At 42.8% G+C, this 21568-nt stretch overlaps 1 protein-coding gene across 2 annotated transcripts in view; it reads left to right on the top strand.

Annotated features, from left to right (window-relative positions):
• Nucleotides 1–21568, top strand: part of RIN3 (Ras and Rab interactor 3) — a 55815-nt gene continuing 34247 nt past the window's right edge. Inside the window, exons 1-3 of one of the 2 annotated variants that reach the window (XM_031593071.2) lie at nucleotides 1–265; nucleotides 15328–15514; nucleotides 18699–18813. In XM_031593071.2, coding sequence (XP_031448931.1) covers nucleotides 219–265; nucleotides 15328–15514; nucleotides 18699–18813 — 349 coding nt within the window. In that variant the 5' untranslated portion in view covers nucleotides 1–218. Of the gene's footprint in view, nucleotides 266–8941; nucleotides 10470–15327; nucleotides 15515–18698; nucleotides 18814–21568 lie in introns of those variants that run through there. The other variant, XM_090141511.1, reaches the window with a different exon arrangement.

Consider the following 21568-nt stretch of genomic DNA (forward strand, 5'->3'; position numbering starts at 1 on the left):
GTTTGCTTTCATTTCAGTCCCTGTTTAGTCGTCTGCCCTCCGATATTACTGAGCCTGAAGTTGGTTTTAAACATCCTCCCCCTGCTGCCCCTTGAAATATCATCTTCAATATAAAACCAAAGGATGTGGATGTTCTGCTCAGCGATGGAAAGGAATTGCTTTCTTTACCAAGGAACTCTGAAGCCACTGTGAAACAGAGTGTCTTAAAGTTTGCTGTAATGATGAAAACATCAGCCGGAGACGAGGGAGCCAGGGATGACTCAGGGTAAGTCCTGAAACTTACATGACTGTTTGTGTCTAATAACTACGTTGCTTTGCTTTTCCCACTTAACAAAGCTCTCAGCTGCATTTGCAAGCTGGCTGGGGAGCTCTCAGCTGCACATTCGCACTGGTGTGGCATGTTCATGCTGTAATTTACAGTATTTCCTTTAGCTAACGTGTTCAAGCTGAAAACAAACAGCGCTACCTTTATTTAGCTTGAATCTCAGCTATTTAGGGGAGAATAAGCACAAATTGAGCTGCAATTTAGGGCAAAGGACAGAAGAGAGATCTGTGCTTTTGGAAATGCTATGAATCTTTCCTGGGAGGTTGCTTTATTTCTGCTGAAATGCTGAGTATTGGGCAAGGGCATCCATGCGAGCTGGCAGTCATTCCAGCTCTGCGTAATGAAGGTATGCACAAACCGTGTCCGCAGCCTCCCAGGAGACTTCAGGTGTACTTTTGGTTAGGAAAAGATTCCAGGCTTTCCTTGCTCCTGGTGGACAGGCGTTGCACCTTGCAGGTTCACGCTCTGAGAAAACACTGGGGGAGAGAATGGTTTTGATTTGGAGGACAGTCAGCTGCTGGGACTCCAGGATCAGGCTGGAATCTGACCAAGGCTCAGTTATATCTTAAAGCTGATTCCTGAAGCTGAGCATTTCTGTTTCCTGTTGAAAACAATCGGGGGAAAATGACATAGCTGCTGAAAACTTCCATCACCTTCCTTGGAAAAACATGTAATACCAGATAATAAGAGTGGTTTTTATCTGTCTGATACACTTAGCCTCTTTCCCATGAGTAAGAGCTCCCAGATGTGTCTATGATGGGTGCAGTAGAAGAAGCTGTATAGGTTGAGGGATGTGTTATGCTTGCATTTTCAGTCACTGAGTATGCTGCAAGTCAAACTCAAAAAGGGGGTAAAAATGGTGCTGGCAGGCAGCTATAGCTCCACCATAGCACTGTTCCCACTGCTCTCCAGCACGTGGAGTGAAGGGGACAGGAGGAAAACCCTGCTTTCATTACTTTTGACTTCACTTTTTTTACCAAGTTGCCAGGAACAATGTCATTCCTGTTCAAAGGTACAATTATTCAGTTCGAGTTATTGTCAAACACTAAAGGATAAAGATCACGCACACAGCCTTAAGGAGAAAAATAAAAGAAGCCAATCACAGTAGAGCGACAGGAGGAATTCAATAATCCAAAGAATTTGCACTTTGCAGATATTCCCTGCATTTGTGATAGCTAAGATGCCACAGACTGAGAAAGTGGAAGATTTATACTGTTTATCTCTTTCTCAGCTTGGTTGGAGCCACATGCTTGCAAAGATTTGCCTTCAGTTTAGAGCTGCAGGAGCAAATAAGACATAAGCCCTGGACGTGGGCAGTAAACAAGTGATTCCAGGAATGTTGAAGTATGAATGGGCATGGCACATGTGGTTCATAAATAAGTGATAATTTGAACAATTTAACAACATTCCCTTATTTCAGCAACTGATTGTCTTTTTTTATCCACCATATTATCTCCCACTCTTAAATAAGAATTTATGTATTTAAAAATTCTGTTTCAGCTCCATTTACGTGCCACAATATTCCTGACGATCCTCAAAATTACACTTCAGCTCGCATACTTTGTAGCCTCCAGCACATTACAGAATTAATCCTGACTAATTTTCTGTTAATTTGAAGTATTTGTAGACAAAACCGATAACTTTGAAAAGAAATGGTAGTAGAGGTAAGGTGCTGATGGAGAGTTTGGGCCCAATTTTAAAATTCTGAGCAGAAAAACTGCACGAGCAATTGCTGAGATTGTGCTTTTATCCACCCGGGTCTTCAGGGTATTAATTAAACATGAAAGCTTTCTTACGTGCACAGAACTATGATAGTGCAAATCGTTACAGAAGTATCTTGGCAATTTGGAAGGTATCCATGTGTCTATTCCTAGTAATGATTGAAGGAGTTTATGTTGCTCGTAGCAAATTAATAGGGAAGTTTTGCTGACTTACACCTCTGAAATGGCCGTAAGACTGGGGAGAAATCTATGTCCAAAACTAAAAGCTCCACAGAGATGGCTGTGGGGAGGAGGATAACTAAGGGTAACTAACAGAAATCAATCTTAGTGAATTCTTCTAAAACGGGTTGGTGAGGTTATAACCACTGATCCTGACCTAGAGTCGAGCTAACTTAGCTAGGAACATTAATAAGTGATGAGATCACAAAACATCTGGAGAAATGTGAGCTGATTGAGCCTGGTGACTATGGTTTCATGAAAAGGTATATGCTTCCATTCCAACATCTGGTAAATGCATGGAGGAGATGATGAGAAGAGCAGACAGGAGCTGAGGCAGATGTCACCTGCAGTGTGCAAATATAAATAGTCTTTCAGGATAGTGGCTGGTTAAGGCTATTGGGATGAGTTACAGTGGTTCTCACTTTCTGGGTGACCAGGCTAGCTAATGAAGCGATGATTGTACATCTCTTCTGCAACATGTCTACCATCATAATTAACAGTGATTTCATGCAATTTATGTAGAACAAAGAAATGAAGAACTGGAGGAGTCTGAGAATTGAACCTCTCATATTGGTTCACAGATTTTAGCTTCAAAGAGGACTATTTTGATTATCTAATCTGATCTCCTGTGCAGAGGAAACCAGAGAACAGTTCTGGTAAGCACTCTGTCAAACTCATCATTTATGCTGGAATGGGATCTTGTAGATAACTTGCCAGCCAAAAAATGTCGCCTAACAAGTATCTCTCCTGCAAGATCATGCACCTCGCTCTGTAGTGATGTAAATAAATCTAATGCCAACACTTACAGATAAAACAGTTAAAAAACAAACAAAAAACCCCTAAGTTTTCTCTAGAACTGTCCTATGAGAAGAACTATAAACTAACCTGATTTGAATTAGTGGACAAGTTCTGTTGGCCCTAGGACGTCTGGGGGACAATGCAAAGTGCTGCTCAAAGAAAACATCAACCTGGAATGTGTGAGATGCAGTGTTTAGATGGGGTTGGCAGCTGGAAACAAATCAGTATTATCAAATCACTCTGCTGTCTGTCAAGCTCTGATAAAGGAGGAAATTTTCCATTCCCAGAGGATGATGCTACTCAGGAAGGAAATGGCTATGTGTTGCACCAGGATCAGCAAATTACTGTAAACACACAAAGAAAGAGGTGCTCCGTAAAGACACGTGAGTTTGATGCCTTCAGAGAATGGATTTGAAATCCCCTGGAATTTATTCAACAGAAAAGTATGTTTGCTCACTCGTCTCGTGATCACCACCAACCTTAGCAACTGCTTTGAGCACTTTGTGCAACAGTGTGCTAGAGCAAAAAACAACTGTCCTTTCTCTTTCTAGGACACAGACCATGCTAGAAATACTGACCTTGCGTGGGGAATTCCTCATCACTGCAGACAGTCCCATATCAGTGTTCATAGAAATGCAGACATGAACATAAACAGCCTTCCTTTCCACTACAATTTCAGCTAAAGATAGTTTCTCACTTCCTGTCCCAAGTGGGTACACACAGTTTTGTATTGCTGGCTTTCCAACCTAGAGGCAGTGTGGACTGTAAAATGCACATGAGTGCATGCACCTGTCTCTCTCTGTATGTACTGATATTCACTTTGATCAGTGTGTCCCAGAGAGTAGCTCTGAGGCACAAATTTCTGCTTGGCACAAATTTGGGTTCACTTCAACCTTTACCACACCATATGTATATAGCTCACATATCTAAAAGAGGATTTATTTTGCCTGTGTATTCATCCATGAATATAGATGCCTCTTATGAGGTCAACAATATAGGCTTGTGAGACTCAGAAGGAACTAAACATGAACTAAAAGAAAAGACATGAAAAGCAAATAATTAAAATGAATCTATTAGAAAAAGAAGCTGCATCAAGATTCACTTCCCAGAGCTTTAAGTGCTTTCCTGCTTAGACTGCTACAGAGCACAGAAACTTAAGTGAGTTAGTGAAACTAGGCCAACATACTGCCCGTCACAAAGGTTTAGCCATTTTGGAAGAGAGAAGGGTTTTTTCATTTGGGAATAGAAAGAAAAGTTTCTCTGGAGGGGTAACTAGAAAGAAAAAGCAGCTGTTCAGAATAACTGACCACAGGAACTGTGACAGAATCTGCAGATGGATCGGTGAGAAGAGGGTAGGTATTGTCATCAAAGGTGACTAAAAGCTGTGCAGTGTCCCTGAAGGCTCATCAGACTTTCCTAACTATATGTTTGAAGCATTCATGCTGCAAAGACTTTAGATTTACCTTCAGAGAATAACTACAGATTAAAACTGAGAAGAACGGATGAAGACTGTTTTACTGTGGAAGAGTAGCTTTAAGAAGACTATCAAGAACCAGTGGAAGCAGTTAATGCAAAGTCATGCTTAAAAGGCAATTCAATGGCAATTCTTGTATCTCTGGAGGGACATCTCAGGGCTTTAGATCACTCATTTGTCTTTAGTTCAACTTCTGTCCACCCCACCCAGTGCACACACACATGCTTTGTAGGGTTCAAAGGAGCTCCCATGACCTCTCACAGCTGGCTGTGGTCCCTACAGAGTCACTTTTCTGTAACCAAACACAAAATCCACCTGCCTCCTCCTTCAGCTTCTCCACCCATGGGATTCCAGCTGGCTGGGCCTTCACACTGGAGCTGACCCCTGAGGAGGTGGGATTATGGATGGATTTCTCCTCAAGGGCAATGCAGCCACATCTGTTTGCCACAGTGTGTTTTGCAGCACTGAAACAGTTTGGGGTAAGGGCTGTAATCAGCAGTGAGCATGTCCTTATTCTTACAGAGGGTTAGGGATGCTACTGCAGTGCAGATAAGTAGACTGCTGAGCATTTGGTGCTTATTTTTCAATAATCATCCAACAATTCAAGACTTCCTGATTTTACCTCTCTTTACCACAGTTGTCCCATCACCTTCTCCCTGTTGTTGGCAATCCATACAGCACAAGCATGCATGTGGCTATATTTGAGCTGTGTGCTGGTGTCAGTCCAGAGCAACTCCAGCAGAGAGGAGCTGAGACAGAAATCCATCTCAGGCTGCTGGGTACTTACTTTTCAGAGGGACAAAGCAAGCTTTCAGCTGGTGTTTTTGACTGTGAAGTTTGTGTGCGCGTATGTGTGTATGAGTTCAGGATAAATAACACTGCAAAGCAGCTGTGGTCAAGTAAGCAGCGTTATTTAAGCTGTGCAAGTATAATAGAGCAACAGGCATCGCCCAATATGGTAAATACTGCAGCTACAAGCCTTTCCTCTGTGTTTGTATCTCTCTGAGCTACCCAAGGTAATTCTACCCACTTCCACAAATGGGATCCCTCAGTCAGAATATCTTGCCAGAGTGGGGATGCTAAGGTAATACCTCCCTTGGGGTTTCAGCTGCAAGAAGTTTGGAGTGCTTAGCTCCTCTTTGCCTGCACCCAAAATAGTATAAATCTTTTTTGCAAGGGAAGATGATTACTTGAGCAGCAAAGGATTAGCAGATGTGAACACTGCATAGCTGGTTATGTTAGTCACATTTTCCTAAATATTCTATTAGATGTACGCGAGCCAGGGAATGCTAAAGAATGTAGCTCTTCTCAAACAGATGAATGTATGCATACACACTGCAGTGTGCTTTTCCCAAACTTTCCATCACCGTTCAGCTGAACAGGGAGTGTATTTATGTCTGAGTAAAGGATTTCTGCTTTCTGCATTACTGATAGCTTTAAAATGGGCAAGATGTTTTCACTAACATTGTAAGATTAACATAAAGCACTTGTATGTACAAAGAGAGTTTATGCTGTACAAACTGGGTGTTTCCTAAATGTTAATCCTCTCAGAGCAACCATTCAAAGATAGATATTCACTACAGCTACTGAAGGAAGGGAAACTGAGGCATGAGCTGATTTGGTTATAGTCACTCTGTAGCCCAGTTCCCTGGATTGTTGTTAAGCATTTAACCCCTGGCCTTTCCCCAGACCATCCTTTAAGTTTTGGGGTAAGGCCAGAAACAGAATCCAATTCTCAGAAAGCCTTTTCTTTTTGGTGGGTGAGTTTTCTGCTGGATTAGGATGCTGAACCAATGTCCTTGCCTCTCAATCTGAGGCAAGTGGAGCAACAAAAGTGAAGTGATGGGAATATGTCCAAGTGGGGTCAGGGGACTGCACCTTCAGCAATGTCCTGCCATTACCCTGAATTTGCAGGAACATGAAACCATGCCCTGAGAGTTGTTCTCTGAGGCAGGACTGCAATTCTGCTCAGATCTGGTCCTGCAAGGGTTCGGGCTGCTGGTATTTGCTCTCTAATTCCTCAGGGTCTGTGGGGCAATGTTACTTCTGGTGGGGTTGAAAGACCTGTATTGCTACTTGAAATAATCCCCTGACCACGTTAATTGGTACTTTCTACTTGCTTTTGCAAGAATAAGGAATTACTGGGGAATTTCAAGTGTTTTGTTAAAAACAACTAAATACAGCTTTTTGGATGCTGGGGAAACCTTGCCAAATGTAGGGGATCTGCAAGGCAACTTTTGGCAGAACAAGAAGCAGTCACTGCCCCTTGTGAGCTGGGTTAAGTTGAGTGCTGCTTGGGAAACTTCACCAAGGAAACGGAGACCAAAAAATAGCAGTGTCTGGAGACTGACAGCTCTGCTGGCTACCTGCAACACTGATCTGCAAATTGCTATCAGACTTGTAGGCAAAAGAAGGTTGTCCCACATATTTGGCTAAATGACAGCCTGGGACTTGGCCCAACCTTTCATCTTGCTTGCCAAGAATTCTTTTCTCTCTTCTCTCTTTCCTTTGTTTTCCCTTGAGTTCTCTCCAAGGAATCTGTCACTCACAATGCTCCACGCAAAATAACAGACACCTTGCAAAGCTCAGAGCTTCTCCTGCTGAATCAGCAGACAAGAAAGAGGTTGGCTTTGGGTTCCTTTCCTTCCTGTCCAGAGGACAAACATATAACATAGGGCATTCTGTACTGAACTCCCATCCTAATACTTCCTCTGACAGGATACTTTTTGACCGGATCTTGTTGCTAACCTTTCCAGACAAAAAGCAGGGAGCTGGTCAGGGAGCTGTGCCTGGCACAAGGACCCACACCCCCCATGTCAGACACGAATGGCAGCTGGGAGGGGAGAGCAGCCACAGCAGGATGTTTTGAGGAGGACATAATTATGGCAACAGTCTAACTGCTGTGAAGGCATGTCTTGGGTCATGGTCTATTTATGTCTCAGCCCTGATGGTCAAGTGACTATAAACGCTGTTAAAACAAGTTTGAGGTCCAGTCAATGACTTAGCTGGGGCTGTGGGAGCTGACAGACTTCCTTACTGCCTTACAGCATGTGCTCACATGCTGAGCTCCAAGCTGCCTCAGAGACAGCTGGCAGTGTCTGACACCTGCTCCAGCAAGTCCTAATAGTCCCAGGCTGCCCATCAGCACATGATAATGAGGGCCATGCCCATCTGCAGGCACATCACTCAGCTTAGCCCAGCAAACCAGAACTCCCATCTTTGCACAGGGACACCAGCACCTCTCACCAACTTTCCACACTGTTGAAATATCCCAACAAGCTGTTTTCTTCTTTGTCTTCTTCCCTTAGGAAAACCAATCTCTAACTTCACCTCAGTGTGAATGCAGGCAGAGATCCTGTCAGATCACAAAGCAAGAAATAAACATTTTTTCCAGTGCCTAATCAAAATTATACATGTGGAATAAGAAAGTGCTGGAGTAAGGATAAGCGATGATAAAGAGTATGTCCATAGATTTAGATTTTTGTTTTACAAACAGCACCAGGTGTTTAAATGCATTCACACTGATGCTGGAAGAAAATCTTACCCAAAATATGAATATCTGTGTTTAAGTGACTGATTGACTGGTTTGAGGCCCTTTAACTCAATAAGAAGAGCACCAGCCTCACACCTCTGAAGGCCTTTGCTCTGCTCCTTGAAATGCTGCATGATGAAAGTTCAGTGGATTTATTTCCTTCAATGAAATGGCCATTTCTAGTTGCAAATCATCACTGAGATAAACATTTGTGGGTCTTTCCTAGGAGGAGGGGAAAACTGCTCAAGTGTCTCATATGTCTACACTAAATCCACTCACAAGATGAGGAAAGCCACTGCTTTTATAATTATCTTACGACTTTTATAATATTGTGTAACTTTTAATATTTTGGCTAGATTTTTAATTTTCTCTCAGACCAGTCATGCAACTTTTTTTATATGTAGCGTTTGAAACAGAATGGTTTTATGTAAGCCATGTTACAGTATATTCTTCATGAAGTCTCCTTTGTTTTCCATTTCCCTTTCCCCTCTTTGAATGCAATACAGAAAAAAACGTTCCCAGGGTTTTCGTTCCCCTTTTCCTTTCATGCTTGATGAGCTGGAAAAGAGCAAGGTGAAACCTCCATCAATAGCCAAGGCCCTGCAGCCAAAGAGGGGGTGCTTCGAGCTTCCAGCACATTGCTTATATCTGAAAGGCATGGAAAAAATTAATCTGCCCAGGTGGTGTCTTAGCTGGGCCCTTCTGACACCACCAAAAGGTTGCTGATTTTATTTTATTCTTACACCTCAGGGAATCATTTCTTTTCTTCCAAACATTTATTTCTAGTTCCTGCACCTCTCAAATCTTTCCAGGGAAGTTAAAGCAACTACTTTTCTTAAGGAAAACTTGCTTTCTTTGGCTTCTTTGGCCTTGGCAGAAATGTCTTCTGGCTAGGCTTGCATTTCAGAAGTTCTCTTCTTTGCAGCAAAAGTGCCTTGCAGAACCACAAATTATCCTTCATTCTTCAGGTTTGCTGATATGAGGAAATTCCTAAGAGAATTATTTGGGTTTGAAACAGGCAAAAGACAAATAGCCCAAGAGCTCTGATTACAAATACAGGGGAGAAGAATTTATCTTTAAGACAGCCACTGTCTGCTGTTATTAAGGAGAAGGACAGAAAACCTTGTACAGGGGTAATTTGCTAAGACTGGAATGTGTTTTTACTGAAGAGAAAGACAGTTGATAAGATATTTTGAGACAAATTGTTGAATGCAGAAGTTTGTGTGTGCAAGGTTAGACAAAGAAAACAGTAAAATTAGCGAGTGAAGTACAAGGCATGTTACACCAGTAGAATATGTCTGCCCCAGCTCCCTGTGATGCTCACATGCACCATATGCCAGCTGTGTTCATTTCTACATTCTTGAATGCAGGAAACAGCTGGGCTGCGGAAAAGAAGGGTTTTGAAAGGCCTCTTCCTTTAGGGAATTTTTATGCTTGTATTTATCTTGTTCCTGCCCACGTCATGGCTGTCAGTGAGGGACTGCTGGTTTGCTAGTAGAGCTAGGCTGGGTACTGGTGGTTATGTGAGCTCATTCACCTTTTGTTTGGCTTTCTTGTGAACATGCAGTTCCTTCTAATATACACACCTCCCTCCTCCTTATAAGGCTCCAGCAAAGGAAGGCTGTTGATAGGGCCAAACCAGAGGCCCTGACAGGGATATTGCCACTGCTTTGTTGTGGCTGCATGTACCTGATAGTTTGATACATCCATTACTTCCACCTGTACATCAGTGGTTACACTGCTCACCCATGATGTGCAGTAGTACTTCCTCGTTTTTGTGATCACTTCTGTTGATTTCTGTGCCCAGTGGCTTAGCATCAAGTGAGCTCTTCCACACCTGATCCCTCTGTGCCCACCAGCAGAGCTCTCAGACAGGCTAGGACTTGCTCCACTTGAGTCCAGGTGGGATCCAGCTGGAGGGTGGGGGATGCCTGCAGTCTGTGTGTGCTGGTGTTCACAGGGGTGAGCAGCTGGGAAATCCCTGGTGAGTAATGAAGACTTTATATAAGTGAGTCTTCAATTGCAAGGTGCAAACCTTCACTGCTGAACTTGAGGGTGTTAGTGTCAGAAAATGAAGTAAGTGGGGAACAGAGATGATTGCTGAACTATGAGGGGATTTACCATACCTTTCACCTTTTGGCAGCCGGAATAGCTGCTGCTGTGGCTATTGAGCAGGGGGTTTGTGGGCTGAGTGGAGAGGTTGGGACATGTGGGGCATCAACTTTGGGTCAGAGACAAATGAAGAGTGGACATAAAAGCTGGAGTGGAAACAAGGAGAGCAGTGAGAAGAGGAAGTGCTCTGCCAACCACAGGCTGTCCGCAGACCACAGTTTGAGAAGCACTGCTTCCTGAGCTACGCAGGCAATACCAAGGTGGACTGGTAACACAGTGCTCTGCAAGGTATGGAGCAAAGCCTGCTTCACAGGACACACTGAGCATCTCGTCACTTCCATTATCCAATTCTTAGAACTATGCAATGCAGGAACCTCCTGTAATTTGCTTACCTGCCTACATCTTTTCTTCATCTATTGCAAACCTAAGAGGAAATGATTTTTTATTTTTAACTGAAGAGTGGCAGTCAGCTCAGGAACTTTCCTCTCTCACTGCTTTTTGGCTGTTTCATTTGTGTTGTGGATTTTTTTTAATACGTGTCTGGTATTTTGGTTCTTTTATGAAAGAAGTGTTAGTGAAGTCTGAATGTCTGCATTTAGTGGATAAGGTTAGTTATTGTGCTGTGGGACTTTCCATGGATCACTTTTTGGCCCGCTTATTTTCTTAGTACTCTGTTTTGTGACAAAATATCTCAAGAAGTTCTACATTGGATCCTGACCTCCATCCTATCAGCTTTTGGGAAGTAGGTAAAACATTAAGCAAGGCCCATAAATTAAATAAATTAAATGAATCTCTCTCTTCCATTTTGGGTTACTTTGATCTAAACTGATCACAGAAGCAAAGATTGGCTGCCTTATGAGAATGAAGGGAAGGCACTGATAAATGACTACATCTAAGATAGAAGTAAAATAAAGATTTATGTCTGTTAGCTTGAGCACTGCATAATTTTCCTCCCTCCTCAGTAAACTGAAAGTAGCAGCACATGAATTCACAGTTGTCAGAATAAAGAATATTAATGATTCTATTTAACCAGAAGTAATATTAAGCCAAGAATGGGTAGCTACGTATGTAGCATGGCTCTGGTGAGGAAACCTTAGTGCACTTTCTTGCTGCTTCTCTTATAACTGACTATTCCTTCTCTGATGGGCTAGGTTCAGAACTTCATACCCTTTTCAGCATGAAGGAGACTATGAAATAAAGGAATACAATAATCTGTTTCTATCACCAGTGGTGCAGAGCTCTGTAACTGAGTCCAGCTGGGTTGGCTATGAACATGGCATAAAATGGAGCTGTGAGTTTTCTCTCAGTATTTTTAGTCGTGTAATCTCAGCACCATCATGATACTTTCCATGAAGCTTCTTGCTCCCAGCTCTCTCTTTCAGCCAAAGGAATTACCAGTGCTGTCTGTCTGCTTCCACCATGCCTGGTGTGTCTGCTTCAGGAAATTCTAGCTTTTCCTCCTTCAGCTCCTGTGTTCCTTGCAAAGAGTGTTGCTCCACTTGCAGTTTTCACAAAAGTGAACGTGTTCCATACATCCACATGGATGGAAACTGTGATCTAGCTCATCTGACAGCTCCCACTGCTATTGCACACAGCTTCTGTGCATTGCAGCTGCCCCTGGGCAGTGCAGAGTGACCAGGCCTACACAGTGCAGCCAGGAAGACAATGGTGCCAAAAGCATCAGCAGCTTTCTCTGAAGTCCCTTGCAAAGGCATGCCCAGATCTGCATGAAATTTGGTGAAATGTATCCCCTTGCAATTCTAATGATTTCTAGGATTATTCAGCTGGCAAGTGTGGCTCTTCGTTTCTAAAACAATAGCCATTTCAGTGCACAGTCACTGTGCAGTAATTCAAATCACCATTGTCATTATGATTACTTAGAACCTAGCAACCTGATTCCTTCTGCCAAACTTGGGCAGGTGTGTGAATATAATCACTGTGCAATTAATTAATCTGTGTTGCCAATCAGTATGCAACACGCAGTTTCCTGTGTCCCAGCTGAGTTCATTTTGCAGAGTGGCTACAAGATTTCAAAGTACTTTGCAGTAAGAACTCAAAAAAGGAATGAAAAGCCAGCAGCTCTAGGGTCAGCTTCACATCGTGTAACAGAAGCCAGCACCTGTATCAGTTAAAGGGTTTACTGGGAAGGTAGGAGAAGAAGGAGGGAGTTAACACACACTGTGTTATTTCTTGAAACTGTGAGCCTAGAAATCATCCAACGAGTGAAATCTGAGAGAAATAAGCAAAAGCTGGCTGCTCACTGCAACAGCCCCACAAATCCCTTCAACTGGCAGCACAGCAAGAACCTGGGAGCTGCCCATGTTCCCTCTTCTCTCTGCAGCTACCAGAGCTACCACAGAGCCAGATTAAATTGGTGGATTAAGCACTCCCACAGCCTGGCATCTGGATCTTTGTGACAGCTGTACCCAGGAAAGAAGTCTGGTGCTGTAACTGCATCAACTGGTGTGTCAGGGGTCACGGCATTACAGCTGAAAAAGGTCTGTTCAGTCACTCATTCCCATTTCTTAACCAGCACAGGATTTGGCTCAATAGAGTGTTTGCTAGTGCTCTAAGCATGGTGTTTTAAGAGACCTGGGCAATGCATTTCTCTCCTCCTTCTCTTGGGAACTTATCCATCATCTGTTTTAACTCACTGTCAGGAAGCATCTAGCCCGACGTTTCTCTGTTTTAATATGACTCCATTAATTACTCTTTTTACTTTCCCTTTGTTACAGCCTCCATTTTGGTGGGATGTTCCTGCATAGGTATCACAGCCTGCATCCTTCCTTCTTTGCTGGGCTGGATTCCGAGGGCCAGATTCCCCCCTAAAAGGATTCTCCTCCCTGAGGGCCCCCAAAAGGCTGAGTTCCTGTTCTGCCAAAAAGCCTCATCCACCACCTTTAATTATCTGCACTGAAAATCCCAACACTCAAACCATGCAATGTATTAACACAAATATTTTCTGACCATTCAACTTTCTAGATGTCAAGTTTAGAATGCTTTTCTATTTCTCATCTGTTCTCTAACGCTTAGATGATGAGCCCTATGTGCAACCTCATGCTTTGTGAGTTCAGCTCTGTTATTTTTCCTCCCAGGTCTGTTGTTCTGGCTGCCAAGACCACGTTGGTGCTGTGAGCAGGACCCCAACCAGTCCATGCACTTGGCAGGGGTGTGGGTTCCTCTGCCCACATCAAGGCTGGGTTTTCCCACGGGGAAGGCCATGAGCTCATCTCCAAGTCTGAGCTGCTCTGGGTTATTTCACAGCCTTTGCTGATACCCTCGATTCCCACCAGATGATGGTATTCCTGAGTATTGGTGCTTTGCTGGTCCTCTTCCCATTACATGGTCAAAGGGTAATGAAGTTCAGCATCACTGGAGCTGGTGCAATGCATGTCACCTCCTGCTGACATAGCAGGGCATTACCAGCACCAGCTTCCTTCTGCCTTGTGTTTCACACATCATTGGCAAGATCAGATTCACAACTGGGTGACTAATACAGGGAGCAGTTTTGTATAACAACCTTATGGCACATTTCTCTATATCTCACCTTTGTTTTCCTTCAGCTTGTTACTTCTTACCCATTACCAAGTATGAATGTTGCCATCTAGCACATTTCTTTTGTATGGTTACTAGATGTTTCCTTTAGTTTGTGCTATAAGAAAAGAAAAGCAAGAGGCAAAACTTTCCTTCTGAAAGCTCTCCTCCACTGTTTTACTGCTTGCTCAGATTATACTGTTTAAAATCATGTTCTATCATATATAAAGGAAATTTCCTCACCTACTTGACTTTTATCACAAGCAAAAAGAAAGCATTTGACTTATTTCTATTTGTGTTTTTTTAAGTGCTTGATGTTTAAAGAATGGGAGATAGTTCTCTCATTTGTATTATTGTCTTTGCCTTGACATTGAAAATGAACTGATTAAAGTCAAGAGGGTGGACTAATATCCTGAATCAGCAATTGGGATTGCAAGAGAAGCATACATTTTCTAAGAAAAAAACTACTAAAAATAAGATTTGGGATTTGAAAGGCTATTTTTATAAAAGGTAAAATTTGGGACAAGCATGCTGTGGTACATTGAGCCTTTGAAGGAACTCTTTCAGTAGATCAAGTCTGACCTCACTTTAAATGTACTACTTTAAGATCTGTATCTTAAAAAAAAAAAAAAAAAAAAGGAACATGAATAAGTCTTGAAATAACAGCAAATCAAAAGTGAGAGTCCTGCTCTTTCTAGCTCTTGCATATAAGCAGCAAAACTGGTGCAGAAAACATGGTACTATGTGTATGTTCTCTCCATTTTCTTTACTTTCACAATCAATTACTTACATAAATGATGAGCCATATGCATGAATCTATAGCTTCATCCAGCAGAAATCTCAGACCTGCCTGCAGTGTTAAGCACATGTATAAATACTTTGTGGAACTTTGTGTTGGAAATCAGCATTTTATGTCATTTTGCCATTAAACCATAGGGACTGAAAACTGAATTAATTCCCTGTCTTTCTGTTCAGAACAGAAATCTAAAGGACAGCACATCCCACATCTTTAGTATTCTCAACAGTGAAATTTCAGTATTCTTATGTCTCACACATAGTTGAGAATAAGTGGCAGGGACACACACATCTCTGTGGCCACCAGCCGTTCTGACCAGCACAGCCTCAGCAATGTGAGCAGGGAGCGCTCGCTGCTGATTTAAACAGTGAGATAGATGTCTTGGTCTGCCTTTTTGCAGATTACCTGAAGGCAGCCTGGCTGTGAGCAAAGCAGGGCTGCCAGAAAGTGAGAGCTGCTGGTACCTTGCTCAGATGAGGCATGCAGATGAGCTGAAACCCACAGATGGAAGCAGAAAGCACTCTGCAAACCTGTGGTCTGAAAGGCAGCGTGCATCACTAGCTTGAAGCTGTATTCATTCAGACGGGGCTCATCTGTCTGTCAGGGCTGTCTGCCCTGTGCCCAGTCTGCCTCTATCAAAACGAGACATCTTTTGTCTGATGCCCCTCAAGGAGCTCTCTGGTTGTTAAGTGCCCTGTGTGTGTGTGTATTTGTGTGGTGTGTAGTATCTGTGTGTTTATGTGTGTAGTCCTTTCTCCCCCAGAGTTTCCCATCTGCAGCTCTTCTTTTACGAGGGTCTCCCTTTCTCTGTTCCAGCCCCAGCAGTGATACCAGCGAAGAGGGGAAAGAGACACATCTCTGTCAGGCCACTTCCCTACGAAACTGCCTCTCGCTGTCAGGAGTCAGCATCCTTGATAAACTTATCAAGACCTGCCCTGTCTGGCTTCAGCTGAACATGAACCAGGAAAGAGCTGCGGCGATTCTTGGCAACGAAGCAGCAGGGGTAAGTCCAAAGCGGTTTCATTTCAGATGACCACATTTCCTGCCCCTGGAGGAGCTGGTTAGGGGAGCAGTGCTCCTTTTCATGTGGAAGCAGAAATATTTAGCAATTTACATTCTCTGTTTCCACTACCTTTTGATGCTTTAACCGCTCACAGTGTCATAAGACAAACTTAGTGGCTTTAGAGAGCAAGAAATTATGCCTGTTTTTATTTACTTGGCATCTCCATGAAACAACATGCTATCCTGTTCACCATAAAACTAAGTACCCATGCCTGGCTTTTCTAGATTCACTTCTCTGCAGACATCCTCTCCTCTGGCCTTAACGCACAGCTCTGCTTACATTTTATTTCTAGATAGAAATTTTAAGAATAAATGGTTTACATTAAGAAAGAAAGAAAGGAAGGAAGGAAGAGAGAAAGAGAGAAAGAAAGAAAGAAAAGGAAGAGCCTTACTTTGCAAGAGGGAAAGCTTCCCAGTCAAGACTGAATGAGGATTGAGGAAAGCCATAAAGATCTCCAAGATCTTGAGATTTTTGGAGTGGGTGTTGGTCTGGCACAGAGTGGGTAGAAAGAAGCACTCTTCACTAATCTCTGTCCCCAGAATTAATCCCACTAGAATTAACTGTGGAAGGAGTACAGGAGGACTGCTCAGTTGTAGCTCAGGCTCAGAGAAGGAGAGAAAAGGAACAGGAAGAGCTGCCTTTGCTTGTGTGTGAAGCCATCAGGAATGCAGGAGGTCTTTAAGGGGTGTAGTGGATGAGAGTATCAGCAAATGAGCAGTTAGACCAGGCTGAGGAATCATGTTGGAAGGTTTGGTACAAACTACTCTAATAGTCTGCTCCCTGCAAGGAGTAGGCTGCCCGCCATTCTCCTCTTCTCTGGGTTGAACAAACCAAGGGAACTCAGGTGTTCTTCACGTACATCTTGCTCTCCATACCTTTTACCATTTTCTTAGCCTGCCTTTGGACACCCTCTAATTCTTCTATGTCCTTATACTGCAGCACAGACATGCACACAGTGCTCAAAGTGAGGCTGCACCACAGCAGAGCAGAGCAGGACAATCCCTGTCCTTGCCCAGGTGGCAGTGCTGGGCCCAATGCACCCCTGCGTATGGTTGGCTGCACTTCCTCACACCTTCCTCCAACATGATTTAGGACATGACTCTGCACAGGCAGATGACAAGCTGGCATGTCAGAGCACCCCACAGCAGCAGTAGGCTGCCACCTGCACTGGACAGCATGTGCTGGTGCTGTCTTGGCTCTCCTGCCTGCTCCCCGCAGCACACCTGAAGCTGAACCAGCTCCATACCTCTCCCAGTGAAAATGGAAGAGGCTCATTGGTGTTCCAGTCCTGACCTGGGCAGCAGGGTAAGGTACAGCTCAGCAAAGCCCACCTTCCTCTCATCTTAGCATCCATGGTCCAATTTTAGCCTTTGGAGCCATGGCAACCAGGCTCAATGATCAGAAAACAGAAGTGATTCATTTCCAAGTTTCACTTCTCTCCTTTAATTTCAAATGAAACGCTTGACCAAAGTGACATGAGATCGTGCTAAGACCCAAAGCTATGGTAGTCTCTTGATGTGTGCTAGAGGGGCTTTTCTACCACACAGATGGTAAGATTCAGGGAAAGGAGAGCCTCTATGGCTCCTAACTGCAGAAATTCTGTCGTTTAGAAGATAGGAGCTGCCCAGCATTAGAAATAGCTGTGCCTCAGTCACGCACCTATTTGTTGTGCATTTATTTGGATTTTCTCTGCTCTGTCAGTGGACCTGAGCCTGAGACTCAAACTCTTTGGAATATCAGAGGCCAAGACCACAGCACTGTATGAAGTTGCAAAGCTGCATCAAGTCCGTGTGTTTGGCATGGTTGTTTCAAAGACACGTGAGATGCTCTTACGACTGGAAGACATGCAGAGAAAGGACTCAGCTTCAAGACAAGTTTTTTTTTTTATTCCTCTTTCAAGAAATTAGTGTATTCTTGGCAGATTTCCCATGCATTATAATTGATTAATCATTTTATCAACTCAAACTCATTTCTAATATTAATATGCAGACTTTAGAATTAGCCCAATTTTTAATTCCATTTTAATGAAAATGCTTTGACTCTTTTCTGCTGCAAGCTACTATCATAAGACAGATAAGGATACAGATTACTTTGTATCTGCAGTTTCAAGGTACAAGCTAAATATATCCTTGACAATGAGCTCTAATTAGAAACACAGTTTGGGAGTTCATGCAATGCAAAGAACAAGATATGTTTATTTCCCCCTTCCTTCCCCCTTCTTCCCTTTCCCTCTTTTTTCCCTTTGCCCTTTTCTCTTTTCCTCTTTTTTTCTTATTTCTTTTTTCTTTGTTCCTGTCTGTTTTCCTTTACTTTTTTTTTCCCTTTCTTTTCTCTTTCTCTTATTTTATCCTTTCTTCTCTTTTCTTCTCTTCTGCTTTTTATTTTCTTCTTTGTTTCTCTTTCTTCCTTTTTTTTTTTTTTCCTTTTTTTCTTTTTTTGGCATTATCTCACTGGTCCCATAGTGGTGCTACCATCCAGAGGTACACAGGCAAACTGCGAGGCTGGAGCTGGCAGGAAATTTACAAAATACAATAAAGACAAGTGTGCAAAATTCTGCCCTGGGAAAACTTAAGCAGCTTGGTTTGGCCTCATAGCTTCACCCAGAGGACTGGACAAGAACCCCCCTGGGGCCCATGCCAGCTGGGATGATCTTCTGTACCTGTGCTAAAACTCTGCTATGGGACACTGTTCTTACCAGAACCTTTGGCCTTGGGTTCCACAATTAAATCCTTTCCCTCTCAATGTACAATTGACTTCCTTGCTTGGACATCAATCGGGACATTCTAGGAATTCTTTGTGGTTTAGGGCACTTACATGAGGAGCATCACTTGACAAATTGGGAGTGCAGCTTTATATTGTTCCATTGGTGAAAGAGTTTGCTTTGGGCTTAAGTAGGGCATTGGTGATGCATAGAAATTTTGCTGGTTCCTTGGCAGCTCTGAATTTCTTCTAAATGTCCCTTTAGATGTTATTTTTTGTAATGTAAAGCTTGACCAAGAAGAACAAAACTAAGACCATTCAAAAACAGATTGAACTGATAAAGAATTTCTTTGTCAATGACCTTAAATAATGTTCAGAAGCACATTTAATATAGCTAAGCTTGATTTCTTTTCCCCCTTTTCAGATGTTCTTGGTTAGGAAAGACAGTAACGCAAACAACATGGTCCTTGCGGTCCGCGTGCCTGTTCAAAGTGATGCTCCTGGTGTGCTGGAGTACAACATTAAAGAAGAAAAGTCAAGTAAGTTCTTTGCAGCCTTTTCTCTCTCTCTGGTTATTACACAGTATCCTCTTGTGAACACCAGCATTTATGTAGTCTCACTTGCAGTGCTCAGCTTGTTGCTGTGACAGGCAGCAGATCTTGATTCCACAGAGTAGTTTGCTTACTATTTCCTGGAGTCGCTTTGCCTCAGCTCCCCTGCAGTTCTGCACCTTGTGTTATCATTTACAGATATGTGACAGGAAAGTAAAGCACTCCCAGGTGAGCAGGCCAGTGCTTTGATCCAACAAGGAGCTGCCTTTCACCAGATGGAATTCCTGAGCACAGTGTAAGGCTCTGACAGACCGAGCCCTGTGAACTCAGCCACTATCTCTATTTCTGCCACCCGATTATTGACTGCCAGCTGTCCAACATTTGCTACTTTCGCTTTTCACACACCTCATACAGTTCTCTGTAACAGTAGGCCGCTCTTAAACTGTTTCTCTTGAACAGTTCTCAATGACTCACTCTTTCTGGGATGTGTCTTGGGTCTTGGACCTGGAAGTAGCAGTGCTGTTCCCAATGGGACAGCCACGTTTGCCATGAGCAAGCAAGGATGAATCCAGGTCACAGGCAGGCACAGCTGATGCAGCCCTTGGTGGAAGTGGCTGTGCAAACACGTGTTTTCCACTTTCCAAGAAGTATTTGTAAACACAAGAATTTTATTTTGGAGGAGTTCATCACAATGGCTTACATTGTTAATTTGTATGAAAACATTCAAATACTCTGCCACTGAGTTCTGGGTTCATAGCTGGCACCCTGGGGTATGTGTTCTACAATGCTTTGGGTTATTTCTTCCCCATTCCCACTTGCTCAAGTGACCTTTTTCTTTCTCATACATTTCTCTATATGTACCTCTGCATGATAAAGAGATGATGAAGCCAGAGGGACAACTGTATCTCTGGAACCACTCTGATTTGGTGGAGTATTGGCATAGGCTGCCCAGGGAGGTGTTGGAGTTGGAGTTGCTACCCCTGAAGGTGTTCACTGAAAGGGTAGATGCACTGCTGAGAGACATCATTTAGTTGGATGATGGGTTGATAGTAGGACTAGATGATCTTAGTGACCTTTTCCAAACTCAATGACCCTATGATTCTGTGATAGGCCACAGATTGCCACATCATTGCTCCTGCACAGAGCACAGCTGCCTACTGAGCTTTCTCTCTCATGTGTGTTCACCTTGGAGCATGCCCTTGCAGAGGTGCCACACGTGTCCAATGCTTCTGAATGAGGTTGAAAGCCTCAGATCTTTTGCCACAACTTCAGCGCCCAGCAGGGACAAGAGTTAGCTGCAGGATGTGAAAACTTCATTTTATTTCCTTATTTTGAAGTGAAGCTAGGGCTTAGGTTTTTTTATGGTGGAGAATTGCTTTTCCTTTGGGGATAAAAGTTGAAAAATTGAATCCTGCCATCCTAAAAATGTCATATATAGAAATGTTCCTGCTTGACTTATGTTTTGTGCCATAATAGCTGATTTCTTTGAGTGAAGTATAGCTTAAGGATTTCACTGTGAGCAAGCCTTGCTAGAAGGACTTCTGTGCTGTTTTTCAAACTTACTTGCTTGCTATTTATAATTTATCACTAGCTTAACACAAAGCATGTGTTCAAAGACACAGCTTTTTGATAGAAACAATATGAAAATAAGTTTCCACCTCTTTCATATAAGTTGCAAAGCAAGTGGAATAAGGAAATTAAAAATTAGCTCTCCTAAGAGCAGGATAACTGCTATCACATGTGCAGTAATCACTGCAGCCATGAGGCTGGTGCATTCATGTTCTTTTTATCTTGAATTCTGTTAGTGTCAAGCTTTAGAAAGCCTACAGTTCTCCATACTGTACCACTTTGACAAGAGCACTTTGGGCAAGCAAATAATCATGCTTTTGCTTCCTTTCTCATTTCAGGTAAGTAGCCTGGCTTTTGAGCTTAGAGGAAACAGAACAGATTCCTGTTTGTATAGCCAAAGGGCTATATTTGGTGCAAGGAGAGATAATAAACCTTCATTGTCTTGGGGTAACCTAATATATTAGCTTTGATGTATTATTTCTGCATAAATCCAAGTTTTTTTTAACTTGCTGAAAAAATAAAATTATATGTTTTCAGAATGCTTTAAAATAATATAAAGTAGCACCTGAGCTTCCCTGCTAATACCCTGATGCATTTGAATTGCCTTAGTTTAATAAATTGCACTTCACTCTTTTATAGTATGCTGCAAATGTGAGGGTAGGAGATGTCCGTGTGTACGTGGAGATTAACTGCAGACCAAAGATGTTATCTTGGTCTGTGACGCATATTTATTGCAAAAACAGCATTACATTTCCTGAGAGTGTGTAAAATATGCCAGGTGTATGACATGAAGTTCTCTGCATACTGGCAGGGTTTTTCCAGGCATCCCATCTTTAGTTTCAGAAAGTTAAAGGGTCTTCAGTTCTTCCACTCTTCCTAAAAGGAGGAATCAGCCTCAGTGACAAGATGGATCTGTGCCATCTCTACAGTGATGTCCATGCCTTATTTTTACTACATGCACCTTCAAACAGCAATTTTTATTCTCCTCAACTTTATGTAAAAAGCCACTCGTTCCATTTTACTTTCCAAGTTGTATCCAAAGAGGTTTTCCCCAGTGTTGTAATGACGATGCAAGGGGTGTGTCCTAGCACCATTGTTTAGCTCTTCCCTTTCCCTTTATCAGATGTGCCTTGTTGACATTTTCATGAATATTTAGGGAAGTTTCATTTTTTGA

This window comes from Phasianus colchicus, chromosome 5, assembly GCF_987193195.1.
Source record: "Phasianus colchicus chromosome 5, bPhaCol1.hap1.1, whole genome shotgun sequence".
Classification (NCBI taxonomy): domain Eukaryota; kingdom Metazoa; phylum Chordata; class Aves; order Galliformes; family Phasianidae; genus Phasianus; species Phasianus colchicus.